Raw genomic sequence first — 17,198 nt, forward strand, 5'->3', positions numbered from 1 at the left:
TGATCTGCAGTAGAGGTCCCTAAATGGAAGGCAGATGACTTCAACACAGTTCAATAATGTTTATAGAGAGGAATTATAATTTTCAATTCTGCACGCCTCTTAAATACATTTAACAATTTAATCACATGAATTAAGAAAGGTAGTCAATATCCCTTGTGAAATTCGAGTTGTTCATGAATAACAGTAATCTCCCAAAAGAAAAGAATAACAATAAATAAAAATAGGTACAAATTTCATAATTAATTAATCTGCAACTTTATCATATAACGTAATTTTCTGTGTAAGTAAAGATAAACTAGATAATAATCTTCCTATTTTCATACTGAAGATATGAAGATATGAAGATACGAAGATACTACAAGAAATAATAACAAAAATCGAAAAAATAGATTGTCGTCAATAATTTTTTTTTTCTTTAAGATAAGCAAAAAATAGCGTTGTGCGCAAAAAATGCGTATATACAAAGATCAAAATATGATAAAAAAATGGATAAACTACAAAGAATGAGAAATAAAGGCTTTAAAAAAAATCCGGGATTGACACAAGATATGCCAAGAGCATTAATCTGAATTTCTACAAAATTCATAATCAGAAAACTTCCAAAGAAAATCCTTGAAGAACGGATAAAATTACATCCGTTGTAATTCAGTAAAAGTAAGTTAAGTAAAATAAATTAATATTTTAAATCCTATCAACCCTTAATTATTTCCAAAAACACTTGAATGAAACTTTTCTTTTTTTAGATCATTAATATTAATTATTTTATTCAGTCCAAGGACGATTTCAGTATTTATTAACACATCTGAGTAAGTTATTGCTGTCTGGATGAAACAGTCAAAAACTGCCCTAACCTTCACCCTGGAATTCCGCCCACATAATGACTGTTTAATATCGGCTCTGTTAAAACGACACGTGCAAGTTGAATTTGTCGCAGTCTTTCGGTTGACAAGCACTTCGGTAAGTATAAGGTTTACTTTTCTGATTCAATAGCATGCATTACCCACTATTGTATAATTTAATATTACATGAAATTCTTTAAACTTATATAATAACTCGTGTTTATATTTTTTATGAACACTTACAATTAGCTAAACTTATTTAGATCCCGATTTAAAGCCATTGAATACTTATTTGGAAAATGAACAATATAACAGCTTGCAATTACAGTATAATACTTGTGCTTCATCGCAAACTGTGCACGTTATCTCTTGCATAACAGGTTGATTTGCTTCTGAATTTTTGGTGGTTTAGCAGTTATAGTTTTCAGTCTTCAAATAGCGGAATTCTTTAACCTTATTTATAATAAAGGAGGCTCTTGTTTTAGCAGTCTGCTTACTTATTATAACAAGGTGACAGATGCAGTGGATAAGGCAGAGGCGTAGCTAGGGAGGAGCGGAGGGGGCATTCCGCCGTGAGCAACACTTTGAACCTTTTTGAACTTTTTCAGTTAATTCTAAAATACAGTCTCGAGAACTCATTTCCAAATATTGTAATACTACAGCGAATTTTCCTCACAATTGCTGTAAGTGTTGCTAGTGGTGAGAGAGGTTTTTCTAAATAAAATTGATTAAGAATTACCAAAATTACTATGATATAGACTTCGCCAATGTCATCGACGTTGTTGCTAACAGAAAAGCAAGAAAAATAACATTTTAGAATGCTGAAATTAAAGTTTTACTTCAAAAATAAACATAGTGTTTTAATTTATTTCCCTATACGTCGTTTTGACTTTTTGTAGTATTTTTGGTGTGCATTGAGAGGGGCGACAAATTCAGGGACCGCCCGGGCAGCAAAAGCTCTAGCTACACCACTGGGATAAGGGTAATACGTACACAGCTGTATATTTAGATTTTGCAAAGGCTTTTGATAGATTGTCATATGATAAGCTGGTAATTAAATTAGAACGGATAGGGTTAGATAAACACATTAATGCGCTGAATTGAAGATTGGATGTCTAAGATATTAGGAAGTTGTCTATGGAGGAGCGATATCCAAGAAGAAAAAAGTCACTAGTAGTGTGCCCAGGTGGTCTGTTTTGAGGCCAACTGTTAAACTTGTATATTAATGATATCGAGAGAGGTTCGAATAGTGATATGCAGTTGTTTGCAAACGATGCAAAGTTAGGAGAACTATAAGCAGTAGAGAGGATGCTTTGCAAGAGGACTTGAATGCGCTGGCTGAAGAGAAAATTGAGTAGTATTATCAATTCAATGTTGCAAAGTGTAAGGTTTTAAAATTTGGGAAGCAGAGATGGGATGTAGAGTACACAATCGGGGGAAATATCCTGATCGTGGACAAGGACTTAAAATTTTCAGGGACACTGCTAAAATTATGGGGACAGCACAACGGATTAGGAAAATGATGCAGAGGATACTGGCGTGTAGAAGTAAGTGTTATGGTTCCATTGTATATGACTTTGATCAGGCCACATCTAGATTACTGCGCACAGAGTTGGTTTTTAAAAGGATGAAGAGATATAGGAAAGGGTACAGAAACGATTGAATAAGATGGTTTCTGGAATGTTGAATATGAGGAAATACAACTGAGGACAGATTGAGGAAATGCAATTTGCAGAAACTGGAAGAAGGAGGAGGAGGAGAGATATGATTAAAACATTTGAGTTGCTAAGGGGTCTTTACGAGATTAATGCGGAAGAGGTTTTAATAGAATGGGTGAAGATAAGGAGAGAACATGAGGTCATCCCTGGAAACTGTTATAAGGAGAGTGTGCGCAAGAGGGTGAGGAACAGGTGTTTTGCATGGAGAGTGGTGAATAATTGGAATGCATTGTCCGAGAGTATGTGAGTGCGAAAACGTATTTAAGAGCGGTATGATGGACTGTGTGAGTGTGATCTCCCGCCTGCGATGAAATTTATTATTATTTTTTTTTTAATTATAATTATTATTTTTCGTTAACTGCAAAACCGTAATCGAAGGAATTAGGAATTTGTTGAAATAATATTTTATTACTTGAATTTTCGTTTTTTTTTTTAATTCTTTATAATACTTGAATTAAGGTTTCATGATTTATACAATATTTATGTCTTAAAATAGACCTTAAATTTGGCCAACCCCTGTGTAGATTCATCCTTCTAATATGATTCTGTGTTATTTTGCAGGCACTGCTTCCAGGAAAGGGTCCGTAATTGAAACGATGAGGCAATTAGGTCGTAGTATTTTATTTATCGCCTTTTTTCAGTTACTCGATTGCAAATGGTGGGAAGAATTATCTCGAAAGCAAGGGTAAGTTCATTTTAAATAAATATAAATATTGCGATATACAAAATGAGGTTCGATGAAAGGACGTTTGTTCAAAAATATTTTCAGTCTCCTCTGTGATCATTGGGGTACTTAAGGGTCAAAGCTGTATAACTGAGAAGAGACCTCCGCATTTAAAATGCAGAGAACAGACCAGAGCTTCTCACCTAATGTCCAATCCTCACCTCTTGGTGCACCCTGTTGGGTATCTGCCTGGATACTGAACGAACGAGGATAGGCTGGCAATTTGGGATTTAGCCGACCAAATTTTATTCTTATTGGCTTAAACCAAAATACAAATTTTAATGCTGGCTGGGATGTCACCCAGTTAAACAAGGCCTCGTTGTTTTCGCCAGGGAACCAGGGCAAACAGCGAAAAGTCAGCTACTGGAACAAATTTGAAAACACATCCCAACTCAACATCACCAGAGTTAAAGATCGGTACTATCAACATAAGAAGCCTGAATGGCAAAGAAATGCAGCTAGCTGAGAAAGGAGTAGCCATAGTATTGAACACTAAATAGGAGGCTAATCTTCTTGAAAGGCAGGCAGTCTCGAGTAGAGTGATCTGGGCAAATATCAGAATGGGGAACTGGGCAATTAGACTCATTTGTGCCTATGGTCGCACAGAAGGTTATATTAAGGTAGATGTGGAGGAATTTTGAGGCTTTAGAGAAAGCAACTGACACAATGAAAAAGGAAAATGTAATCCTTGTTTGGGATCTAAATAGAAGAGTAGGAAATGATTGTCAGACATACAAAAATATTTTGGGAAACTTTGGAGAAAAGAGCAAAGCTAATAATAATGGCAAATACCTGTGGGATTACTGCTCAGGCCATGGACTGGTTATTACTAACACCATGTTCCAACATAAAAATGTGCACAAATTCACATGGAGAGAAGATGCAAGGAATAAGAGGTCTCATTGACTATGTTATTGCTGATAGTGATGTTTTCTTCCTGGTGCAGGACACCAGAGTGTTCAGAGGATTTGAAATTGGAAGCGATCACTGTTTAGTCTTGAGCAGGATAAAATTGAATTTCATATTGAAAAGAATAACATGTAAGAATGTTTTAAAGCGAATGAAAGTTGAGCAGCTCTCAGATGTGAACTGTAGAATAAAATACACAAAGATTATTGAATCAAAAATGAAAGAGTTTGAGAACAGGAACCAAAACTTGGAGATTAAGTGGCAAGCCTTGAAGAAAACCCTAATTGGTTCAGTCAGAGAGAGATGTGGCGAGACTGTCTGCAAGGATAGAAAAATCAGAACTCCATGGTGGACACAGGAAGTTAAGGAGGAAGTGAAAAAAAAAAAAAGAAGAAAGCATATCAAACGTTCCTGGCAAATAAGTCAGCTTGTGCTCTTAGAGAATACAGAGACAAATGTAAGAAAGCGAAACAGTGTGTAAAACTAGCTAAACAAAAGTCATGGGAGGACTTTGGCAAGAACATAGAAAATAAATATCAAGAAGGTGATATTTATTTTCTATGTTCATCAATTATGTCCAGAATAATTAAGATATTCTGAAGGTTATTTAAGAAGTTTAGAAATGGAGGAAAGAGTGCTGTAAAAGGAGTTAGAGATGATAAAGGTGTCATGAAAACGGGAGAAAAAGATATCCTTGAAGTAGGTACTTCGAAAAATTGCTAAATGAAACAAGCAGTGATAGCACAGTGGTAAAAAACACTCAACAGGCATACAGTCAGGAATACACCCCATCCATACTTGAAGTAGAAAAAGTCATCAAAGGTTTGAAATGTAGAAAGGAATGGTGGTATAAAAGTATTACAGTGTCTGCACTGCATAATTCAGAAGGTGTGGACAGAGGGACGAATTCACGATAATCGGAATAGAGTTCTCATAGTACCCATATATAAAAAGGAAAATAAATCTGAATGTGAGAATTGCAGAGGTACAGTATTTCCCTACTGAGTGTTCCGGGCAAGATTTATGCCAGTATACTTGAGAAACGGTTGAGAAGAATTGTGGAAGAAAAGATTGGTGAAGAAGCTGGATTCAGACCAAATAGAGTCTATCAGGATCAGATCTTCACTTTATGACAAATAGTTGAGAAATAATGGGAATATAACAAAGATCTGTATTTAAGTTTTGTGGATCTGGAAAAGGTATATGACAAGGTGCCAAGAGAGAAGCTATTCAATATGCTACAGTTATATGGTGTCAATGGGGCATTATATTCAGGGACGCCGGCCATATGTGCAATGTGTGCGACGCACACAGGCGCCAGGATAGTAAAAGCGCCAACAAAAAACGTTTTTTTAAAGTGATTTTTTATTGGAGGGGGAAATAGGGGCGCCAACTAAAGTTTTGCACACAGGCGTCGACCACTACTGGCGGGTCCCTGATATCAAGCAATACTTAGTGTTTATTTGAATTGTAAGTCAGCAGTTAGAATTGAAGGAAGTACAGGAAGATGGTTTAATGTTAAATCTGGTGTGAGACAAGGATGTACATTATCCCCTCTGTTATTCATTATCTATATGGATCACATTATGAAGGAATGTGGTATTAAACCTGATATCAAAATTGGAGATGTTAATGTCAGCTCTTTGCTTTATGCGGATGATGTTATACTTCTAAATAAATCTGCTACAAGTCTGCAAGATTCTCTGACTAAATTGAATAGCTGTTGTAATAGACATGGTATGAAGGTCAGCAATAAAAAGACAAAGACAATGAAAATAGGCAGAATCATTGAAAATATCAACTGTGTTGTGAATGGAGAACCTGTGGAACAAGTGAAACATTTCAGCTACTTAGGCACGATTTTTACAAGATGATAAATTAAATATAGAAATAGACAACAGAATCAGCAAAGCTGGTATGGTGGGAAGTCAATTGAATAAATTCATATGGAATAAGAGAGAAATTAGTCGGAACACTAAATTAGCTGTATGCAAGACAGTGTTCAAACCAGTTTTAACTTATGGATCTGAGAGCTGGGTCAGAAGTAAGACACTTGACCAAAGACTAGAGACAACAGATATGAGAGTCCTGAGAAAGATTAGAGGCGTGAATAGATGGCATCAATGGCAATATCATATTAAAAACTAGGATATTAGGAAAGAACTTGACATTGTCAGCATCCAGGAATGCGTTAGCAGAGCTAATCTCAGGTGGTATGGTCACTTAAACAGAAAGGCGAGGAAAGATTAGCAAAACAAGTGTTCTCTACCAGGTTGGCAGGAAAACGACCCAGAGGAAGACCAAGATATAGGTGGATTGATACGGTACAAAGTGCCTTAGACGATAGAAACATAAGATCTGATAATGTTGGAGTCTTGACAAGTAACAGACTGATTTGGAGGAAAATTGTAGATAGGAAGTTAATAATGATGTAAATTTTTCATGTAGTACTATCGTATCCTGTAACACCCCTTGAGGGTACATGGCAGGAATTTGATGATTATGAAGTCTGTGATCGTTCGAAGTAATCGGTTGCCGTGGCATCGATTTTAATTTAAAATTTAAAAAAATGGATTAACATTTTCAGGAACGCTTTCTTTGGCCTCTCTCTCCTCTACAAATATAACAATTATGCATTATGACATAATAAGAGTTAAAAATTTATTATTTTAGCATTTATTACATAATTATAATAATTTTAAAATTACTGTGTGAAATTGAAATTATTGTATTGAATGTTTCAAAATTATTTGGCGCAATTGGCAGTTGTTTATGTTATCAATGCGTAAATAGTGCACTGGACAAGTCCTTTTAATTGGAGCAAAGTTAACAGGTAAGTGACAAAAGGGGACTTTACAACACAACAAATAAAGGCCTTCAATTTTCAAAACACGGATATTTTCTTGTCTCTGCCTTGCATTTTTTTTTTAACTTTCCGAAATAAACAAATTGAGTTTTCTATCATACTGAATTTACAGATATAACGCTTTGTCGTATCATGTTCTCGAGTTCAGTCACGTTCCCATCATTTGTTTAATATGTGAGTTACAAAACTTGAAGATGGAAATTCGGGGCTAGAAAAAAAAAACTTACATGCCTAATTTGATTTAATACTTAATAGTATATGTCATGTGTCCATTAAATATAAAGAGAAATATTTATGCCGAAATAATTTTTAGAAGCATGTTTGTGATGCCAAAATTTGAAAGAGAGAAAGAAAGAGAACAGTACCACTTCCGGTAGCAATAAGGATAGTGTTGACGTTTGACAAACGTAATCGCTTAAATTTTAATATAAAATCAGATAAAGATTAATAAATATGTTAGTAATCTAATAATCGCTTTTGTTTTATTGCTTCAATGTAGACCCCACATATTTTTAGAGTTTGTCCGAAAATATTTGAGCTTACACGAAAGACAAAAATGGATATTAAATTACTAAAATATTTATTCATGTTTATCTTCATATTTTTAATATTAAAATTAAATGATCAAGTTTGTCAGATTTAAATAGAATCTTTCATCTTTTTCATCATCACTTTTACTTACTACGAAAAAATAAGTGATATCTCAAAAAAAAAAAAAAAAAAAAAAAAAATATATATACAGTATATGTGTGTGTGTGTGTGTGTGTGTGTGTGTGTGTGTGTGTGTGTGTGTGTGTATTCCTAAGCTTCTACTCAGTTGTTATACCATAACAACTGAGTAGAAGCTTAGGAATACACACACACACACACACACACATATATATATATATATATATTTTTTTTTTACATTTTAAAAATAGATATTTAATGACTTTAAAATTTAAAATGAGATAAAATATTAAGTTTTATTAAGAATGATGCAACTAGTTTCAGCCTTTTACAGCCTTCATCAGGTATAAAAAGATATTCTAAACAAAGGTCTGAATTCCATTCCCTCACCAAAGTTTATTCCAAAAGAATCTCTACTTACTAAAATAGAAAAAGCCAGTTCACTTATTCCTAATCATTTGGCAAAACTTTTCCATATTGAATCCATCTTCATTATCAATAATGTTAAACCTCCAACAGATAATCTCTCACCTGCCGAAAGACAAGCCTTAAAGAATCTTAAAAAGAACAAAACATCATTATTTTACCTGCAGATAAAGGCAATGCCAGTCGCCCTCAACTCTGAAGATTACCACAATAAAATGCTTCAATTGCTTGAAGACAACATTATATATTCAATTTATCAGGATGATCCAACAAGAGAACTACAAAACCGCACAAACAATCTGTTAAAGACTACAAGTGAACTTTCTCACAATATTCGCCTTGCTTTATGTTCTCTACATTCTCCTATACCACGCATTTATGGAGTTCCGAAGATCCACAAGGAAAACACCCCTCTTCGCCCAAGTGTGGAAGGTATTGATGGTCCTACTTATAAGCTTTCTAAACATCTTGCGGAATACCTCAAGTGTTTCTCCAATAAATCATCATCGTTCATCAAAAACACCACAGATTTCGTTTCTCATATCAAAAATATTTCCATCAGCGAAAATGATATCATAGCAAGTTTTGACATTATCTCATTATTTATTAGCGTCCCTACTTAGGAAGTATTAACATTATTAAAGAACAAATTGTCAAAAAAGATATTTGCTTTATTAAAGCATTGTATTCAATCTGGCTACTTCAAATATAGGGAATCCATTTACAAACAGAACCAAGGCCTAGCAATGGGCAACCCTTTATCCCCGGTTCTAGCAAACATTTTCCTTGAAGATTTTGAAACGAAAGCCATATCATCCTTCTCACTTCAGCCGAAACTTTGGAAACGTTATGTTGACGACATTTTCATTATATGGAGTCACGGGCACACATCTCTCATGGATTTTCTTCATCATCTTAACAACCAGCATTCTAAAAAAATTACTGCCGAACTAGAACGAAATAACTCCTTCCATTCCTGGATGTAATTCTTACACGATGCTCTGATAGATTTAAAATCTCTATATACAGAAAACCTACTCATACTAATAGATATTTGCACTGTCAATCTCATCACTTTCCACCACAAAAGCTCGGAACTATCTCTACCTTAGGACACAGAGCACGCTCTCTTTTAAATGAACCAGATGAGCTCCAAAAAGAAATTAATCACCTTTCTCTGATCTTTAAACAAAATGGATATTCTGAAAAAACGATTAAGAAATTTCTTCTGGATCTTAGGCAGTGTATACTACAGAAACTAGGAATTTTAAAGGTAGCATCTCCGTCCCATACATTAGTTCAGTCTCCAAATATTGGCTAAAGTCCTTAAAAAATACAACATCAGGACGTTTTTCACTACACTACCTAAAATCCGTTCTCTTATAAGCCATCAGAACCTAAAATATCCAGGTGTATACAAATTATGGTGCGATTGTAATATTCCTTACTTTGGACAGACTAAGAAATCTATTGAACTACGTATAGAAGAACATAAGAGAGACATCTCCTATAAAAGATCACATGCATCGGCGCTATCCGGTCATGTTCTTTTCTCAAACAATCCTCACGATGATCTACAAAGTCACTCAATTTGCTGGGATAAATCCGAAAACATTTTTCGCTGCAGTGATGAGTTTGAAAGGAAAATCGTGGAATCCAGGGAAATCCTCCTTAATCCTGAACATTTGAACAGCAATTTAAGTTACAACATTCCTGAGACCCATACTGCAGTTATTCAATACTGGCGTTCTCGAGAACCTACAAGCACGCATGCAACAGACAATGGCGGGTTGGATAGAACAACTTGAAAAATACAACATTTTTTATGTCAATTATGTATTGCATTTTTTGCCTGTAATTCTCAGTTTTTTGTAACTTCAATTTTTATTATTGTGTTCTACCTTTAGTGGATACCTGATGAAGGTTGTAAAAGGCTGAAACTAGTTGCATCATTCTCATTAAAACTTAATATTTTCTCTCGGTTTAAAGTCATTAAATATCTATTTAAAAAAAAAAAAAAAAAAAAAAATATATATATATATATATATATATATATATGTGTGTGTGTGTGTGTGTGTGTGTGTGTGTGTGTGTGTGTAAAAAAAGTGAGTCAATTACCGGAGAAACAGGAGGTTGGGTGCAATTTAGGAGCAGTTGTTTGCGTGACATTATTGTTTTAATGGTTGAGAATGTTAATTCTCCTTTCTCTTTAATCCTTCCTGTACCTCAGCGTGGAGAGGGTGAACGGCCATGTGGGCGAAGCATGTCGGTAAGTGTATACTATCAAAAGGACAATATAAGCATGAAGGCCATATCACCATGCCAAGTCAACGCAGGAGGCATCGAGAAAGTAGGTTAGCTGACTGTCCAAAATGCAAAATTAACTTGCCCGAGGAAACAATGGAAATTCCAACCGGATTAACAATACGAAATCGACGGATCGGACAAGGAGATGGTAACCTTGGAAACGATGCGATACGAACTTGAAATGTCAGATCAGAAAAAAAATAAAATTCAATTATTAGAGTGTGGTACAAACAATGAATTGAGAAACAATAACACATTCTACTAACATAAAGAAAATCGCTTTAAAATATTATCACTAGCTTTTGTAGATCAGTCAGTACCCTTTAGTTGGAAAGATCTGGGTTCGAATGCCATCTGGAATGTGAATAACTTTTATCAGGATTTTTAAACTGAAGATGAGGCAGCCAGTGTCAACCGGCTAACTCATCTTCAGTTTAAAAACCAGAAATCACGCAAACAGGCAAATCGTCTCCATGAACACGCATATCTACAGACATAAAATAGTTCCCCTTAGAGGGATGCAGCGGAGGGATAGCAAATTGGTTGCATTGAATTGTGTAAAACTCCTAATTAGAGGACTCAACCCATCTAAGGACGGAAGAGAATTAAATGGAAAATATTACAACAACGAAGAATAAAAGAATAATTTAACAATAACAGCCCTGATGTAAACATAAAACTATAAAAGCTGGGAAATCTTTACACAACTTTTATGCAACACAAAAGAAAATATGGGAATTAATTAGAAATTTATTTTTTGCTGGGAAAAAAACAATTTATTAAACTGCATGAAGAAGAAAATTTAACTTGTCTGAAGATTTGAAAGATAATGATTTAAAATAGCTTCACAATAAACAGAAAACATTTTTACATGAGAATACACAAATTGCAGATTGAGTTGTTAAAATATGGAAAAAAATAAAATAAATCATATTTCAGTTTATTTCAACTATTTTAGAACAACGTTTTCTAAGAACAAATACCATATGAATGGAGCAAAAATATTACGGTGTCTTTTTTAATAAGATAAAAACAGATGTAAATAATTATAGAAGAATTAAAGCGTTATCAATGTGCTTGAAAAATCGTACAAAATCATATTCAACGAATTATAAATGAATCGCTGCTATTACATGAAGAGCAACAAGATTTTAGATCAAGAAGTGCGCAGACGCAATATTGACAATTAAACAGATTATGGAAAAATCAACAGAATATAACAATTGAGTTTTTATGTGTTTAGACATTTACAGAAATAAATATTCTGTTTTCTCAGTACTTGACTCGTTGCTTTAACACATTACATAATCTATAAGCATTTGTCAATTTACTACTACTGATATCCAACGTCAAAGAAAAATACTAAAATAAAATACATTTCTGTTGAGCTTCTTTAAAGCATGGCACATTTTTTTTTTAATTACGGGAAAAAAAAAGAATTTTTTGAAGGCATGACTGGTAGTTATATTATTTATGCTGTTCTGAGTTCTCTTACCGAGGAAGGAAAGTGTTGGTTCAGGGTTACACCACTTCTTTATTATGTTTTTTTTTTTTTTTTTTTTTTTTTTTTTTTTTTTACTGACGTCTTGCCAAATTATACACGATTTATAAATATCCGTGTTAATATATTTAGTAGTGAAAGGTTGGGAAAGCAAACTATAAACTATCAAAAAAATTCTATATTTTGCTATTTTTTTAAAATATTTTATACTTTTATATTTTATTGAATATAGTTGCAACTATAACTTCTATTAAAAAAACCCCGCAATTATATGTCACATCCTCTATATATGTTACTGTTCCGGAAACTGCAGATTTAATATAGTTTACGGAAATCAATAAAAATAAAAAAAAAAAAGAATGAAAAGTGGGTCAAATAAATTAGCTAGTTCCTGGCAATTATGAGAAGCGAAAGCACCAAACTTCAAAATAATAATAATATATTTAGGGAAAGGGGGGGGGAACGCTATTTTTCCAGAACGACTTATATTTATTTCCCGATTGTGAAGCATTTGGAGATAACTAGGAAAAGGATGTCCTAATTTTGTTTGATTTAACCCCCCCCACACACACACAGAACATTGACTGAAATTTACAAAACGAAAAGATGAAAAAGAAATGAAAAAATTGCAAGTTCCAAATTATTAGTTTTACTAGCTAAGTTTTTTTTTTTTTTTCTTTTCATTTTCTAGTCCGAAAGTATGCGTTCAAGAACAAGTAGTAGGTTCAGGAAATCGATATTTTTCTACTCCTTGGTCCGGTGGCAGTATTTGTGGAGAAGAAACGTAAGTACCATATTCCTTATTACTTAAATAACGTAAGACTTCATAAAGGTCAGTAATTAAATAACATTAAGATAATAATACGATATTGTAAAATCATTTACGTAGTATTTTTTTTTTTTTTTTTGTATTTATCACCCATCAGTCCAATACATAATTCTTATCACCGTATTTCCGAGCTGTCGTAGATCACTCGGTGACGACAATGACCTTAGGACGAGAGAATTGAGTTCGAATCCCGTGTAAGACGAAAATAATTTTAACAAGGGATTTTCAACCGAAGATCAGTTAGCTAGTCTCATATGGGGATATCAGAGAGTTTTCCTCCAGGAAATTTGGTTTTTCATTCTCCCTCTACCTCTAAAAAAAAAAAAAAAAGAAGCAAAGTGGCCGGAGAACACACGCAGTTTAACACACATAACACACTAATCTCATAGCATAGTTGCTTGGACCAGAATGCATAACAATTCAGCCAGGAGCGGCTCGTGCATAGGCACTGCGGAACTGCAGCACCCCCAATTTTTCTCGATACATAAATATATTTATTAATTTATTTATATTTGCTTGTAATATTTAATTTTATCATCAACAATCCTATACAATTCTCTTATTTTGTATAAAAAAAAATAAAAATCCACCTTGTAGCGCTTAGGAGGGCAAAGAACGCTAGCAGCACTGTGTTTACCACAGTGTTATATTGCTACGCGCGCAAGCATATGCACTGCATAGTGAGATGCGAGCTATTAGTGTAATGCGGCACTGTCTGTCGCGCAGTTCCACTGTTGTTTATATGCAGTTTGCGCCAGCAGTAGAGTGTTCGTAGTGCTTATCGTGTTTACTTCGTCTCTTTAAATATTTGGACATCACAATTAAAGACATAACATTTGTTATAGTTTTTATTTTAGAACATTATTGTGGTTATGATAATGGATTTTATTTTTAAGTAATTTTGAATTATACTAAACTGTATAATTTTATCGATAATAAACAATATTTTTTAATTTTTACCCTAATTTTCATATTTTATCCAAACACGTATGTGTACACTGTACTTACAGTGTGTATTGTATATTTCAAAAGTTGCAACACCCCCACAATTTCAAGCCACGAGCCGCCACTGAATTCAGCCCAAGTGTACCTTCAATAAATGTTTGTTATCAAAAACATCCATGCTCACTGCGAGATTCGAATATGCAACTTGTTGCTTTGAGAAAGTATATACTAACAACCGAGCTGACAATTATCATTGAAATTATGCAGTGGATCTTTCTTAATATAATGCAGACAGAATTCATTGTCCTCACTTAGGATAACGATGAGAAAGTACTGTTGTTATGTTGTTATGTTCCATCGAGTCGTTTTCAACTCCTGGTGACTCTATGATCATACGCTCTCCATTCAGATCTGTTCCTAGCCATTTCTTTCAGAATTCCAGGCACATTCCTGTTGCTTCTTTAACTCCATCCACCCATCTAATTCTTGGTCTTCCTCTTCTCCTGCTTTCACCAACTTTAGCAAGCATCATTATCTTCTCCAGTTTGTTTGAGAAAGTATACTTGTGTTCAATATAAATAAACATGTCTTAACATGGCTCAGATTATGCATCCACGTATGCTTAAAACTAATTATTAATTTACTGAACTAATATTCGTTTTTATACATTCGAACTTGAAACAAATCCCATTTTATAAAAAGAATCTCTTTACTGCAAAAAAAAAAAAATATTAAATAAGAACCATTCTAAATTATTTTAGAATTTTAATTAAAACTGATCAAATTATTAATTCATGATAACTATTAAGTATGAAAAATGCTAATGATTAAAAATTGCTCACCATTTACCAGAATACAGCTAATTTTTTGAAAGAGCACAAAAGCTATTATTCATCAACATTTCTTGTTTTGTTTACAACGATCATCCAAACATCGTCTTGGATATTTCACGCTTTTCTAGTAATGCACACTCTGTTACAATCCTTCGTGTTCTCTTTTATCGGAGCTTTATAAATAAAACCGAAAGATAAGATTACAATGCGTTGTATACGCTAGAAAGTACTTAAGATACGGTGAGAACAAAGTCATGCACATGTAAACAAGGTCATGGTAGAATTTTTTTTTCCCCGTAAAAAAAAAAAAAAAAAAAAGCTCTAAAATATATGCAGATTTGGATGTAGATATTACGATAAAATTCCAATAATTTAAGGTTTGTCTGGGAAATACATTTTTCCTACTTTAAAAAAAAAAAAGGATTACATAAATTTGAAATGCAAAGTGCCAATTATTTCTTACATGTATTTCGAGAATTATAAAATTCTATAAAAATTAAATGTTGGGGTTTAAAAGATTCAAAAGCCTTCAGGCGAGCATATTATGTCTCGGCTGTTTTGTCTGTTATATCGGAAGAAAATATCCATTTTCCTGGGGGAAAAAAACTCTTTAGTGTCAGTGGAATATCGCCTTCATCTGGTACCAGATCAGAAAACTTAGCCTCATTTGAACCTAAGTTTCAATTAATACTTCTAAATTTATATTTTTCTCTTTTAATGTTTATTGAGTTCCCCTGCTATAATTGCCACGATTTCTTTGGATTTGTACACAGTACTATTAGCATTTGTATATATTCCCACGAGATTAATCCCAGCCTTCAGATCATGCGGTTTGTTTTTAGTCCATGAGTAAAATTGTGCTGCTGCAACCCAAGCCTACTGTTCATTTTTCTTCAGCTGACACTAAAGGCAATGTTAACTTCTTAACTTCTTCTGGACTGCATTTTATGCGCAATTTCATCCTTTCTATAAAAGTCCGAGGTGACTTTAACTTTTGTATTATTTACGGAGAGCTTCATCTGTTGTTCTCTCTGACTACATTTTCTTGTTTATTTATTTATTCATTCATTTTTACTACTTCGTCAAGCTCATTCTACAACATTCTTAAAACTAATATATATATATATATATATATTAGTTTATATATATATATATATATATATATATATATATATATATATAAATATATATATATATATATATTTTTTTTTTTAATTTTTTTTTTTACAGTATTTCATGCACAACTACAACTTCAAGCCATTCGCATTTTCTCTTTCATTCGCTTCAAAACTCGGTACCACACTCATAATTATAAAAATTAAACTTTCAAAACTTTCAAATATCTTAAAATTCAAAATTAGCTTTAGAAATTAAATATAGAGACACTAAATTGGGATGGTAGCGGGTAAAACATCATGAGAAGAGACTGTTGTAGGTAATATGCACAAGTAATAGACCTGCTCCAGATAGTGACATATGATCAAGGAAGTTAATAACATAATGAAGTCACTTAATTCAACAGAAAACTGTTTTTATTTATGGAAAATATCAATACACTGCACTTATAAATTAATTTTTATTCATTAGTACTGTGAAGGATTAAAGGATTAGATAATCTGCAAACCTTGCTCCGAAGGCCAAACATAGTACTTTTCAATCCCCTTTAGGTCTCTAATAAACAGATTAGTGATCGTACCAAGCGATAAAATTTATCTTCTACTTAAAGACATTCAGAATTCAGAAACATCTATGCGTAGTGGGATTTTTATCGACTACCTATTGACTAGCGAGAGAAGTTCTATCCACCCGACAAAAAGCTATATTTGTATATAATGAAGAAATGCTTAATCCTAAACTAATGGTGTTTCAAAATGTGTTCGTTTATTAATTCTATTAATACTCAGAAATGAAGGCTGTCTTAGACTAGTGTTTAGAACCTGATATCAACATAACAGAAAGAATATATTGGCTTCTTTGTATTTTGTACAAGGAAGCCCATACACTTCCTTGTTCGATACACTACAACATTATGTGCAAAGAGATTTCCTCGAGATCACAGAAACTGCACGTCAAATGTGAAATTCTTAAATGAATAAATCTTAAAGTAGGATATTGCTATCATTAGAAAAACATAAAAGTATAATGAAACTGTGGACAGAAACGTTGTTTTTACGTGCACGCACGCATAAAGACACACACACACACACACACACACACACACACACACACACACACACACACACACACACACACACACACACACACACACACACACACACACACACACACACACACACACACACACACACACACACACACACACACACACACACACACATCATATACTGTATATCGTTTTACTCATCCCAATACCATTCAAACATTTCATGTATATTGAAATATATCTTACTTTGAAAACAAAATTGTTAACAATAAAACTTTTTCTTTACAGTATTGTGAGATTCGCATGCTGCGAAGGCTACCAGAAGATCCGTGGAGAAGCAGGCTGTCCTCTAGGTAAAATAAATATTCTGAACTTAAATAGATGAACAGTTATGTCTATAAAATGTTCGTTCACTTGTTTTCCGATACACAAAAACGGGAGCACATGAAATGATTTTGTCATTCATAT

The 17,198-nt window shown here is 33.5% G+C and overlaps 1 protein-coding gene across 1 annotated transcript in view; it reads left to right on the forward strand.

The window, feature by feature from the left end:
- The first annotated feature begins 869 nt into the window (after nt 1–869).
- Nucleotides 870–17,198, forward strand: part of LOC150107436 (transforming growth factor-beta-induced protein ig-h3-like) — a 66,367-nt gene continuing 50,038 nt past the window's right edge. Inside the window, exons 1-4 of the mRNA XM_090391295.1 lie at nt 870–957; nt 3,119–3,242; nt 12,651–12,743; nt 17,019–17,083. Of these exons, the coding sequence (XP_090247421.1) occupies nt 3,154–3,242; nt 12,651–12,743; nt 17,019–17,083 (247 nt within the window). The 5' untranslated portion in view covers nt 870–957; nt 3,119–3,153. The remainder of the gene's footprint in view (nt 958–3,118; nt 3,243–12,650; nt 12,744–17,018; nt 17,084–17,198) is intronic.

Source organism: Typopeltis vanoorti, chromosome 4 (genome assembly GCF_054136105.1).
Source record: "Typopeltis vanoorti isolate ZY-2024b chromosome 4, IOZ_Tvanoo_1.0, whole genome shotgun sequence".
Taxonomy (NCBI): Eukaryota; Metazoa; Arthropoda; class Arachnida; order Uropygi; family Thelyphonidae; genus Typopeltis; species Typopeltis vanoorti.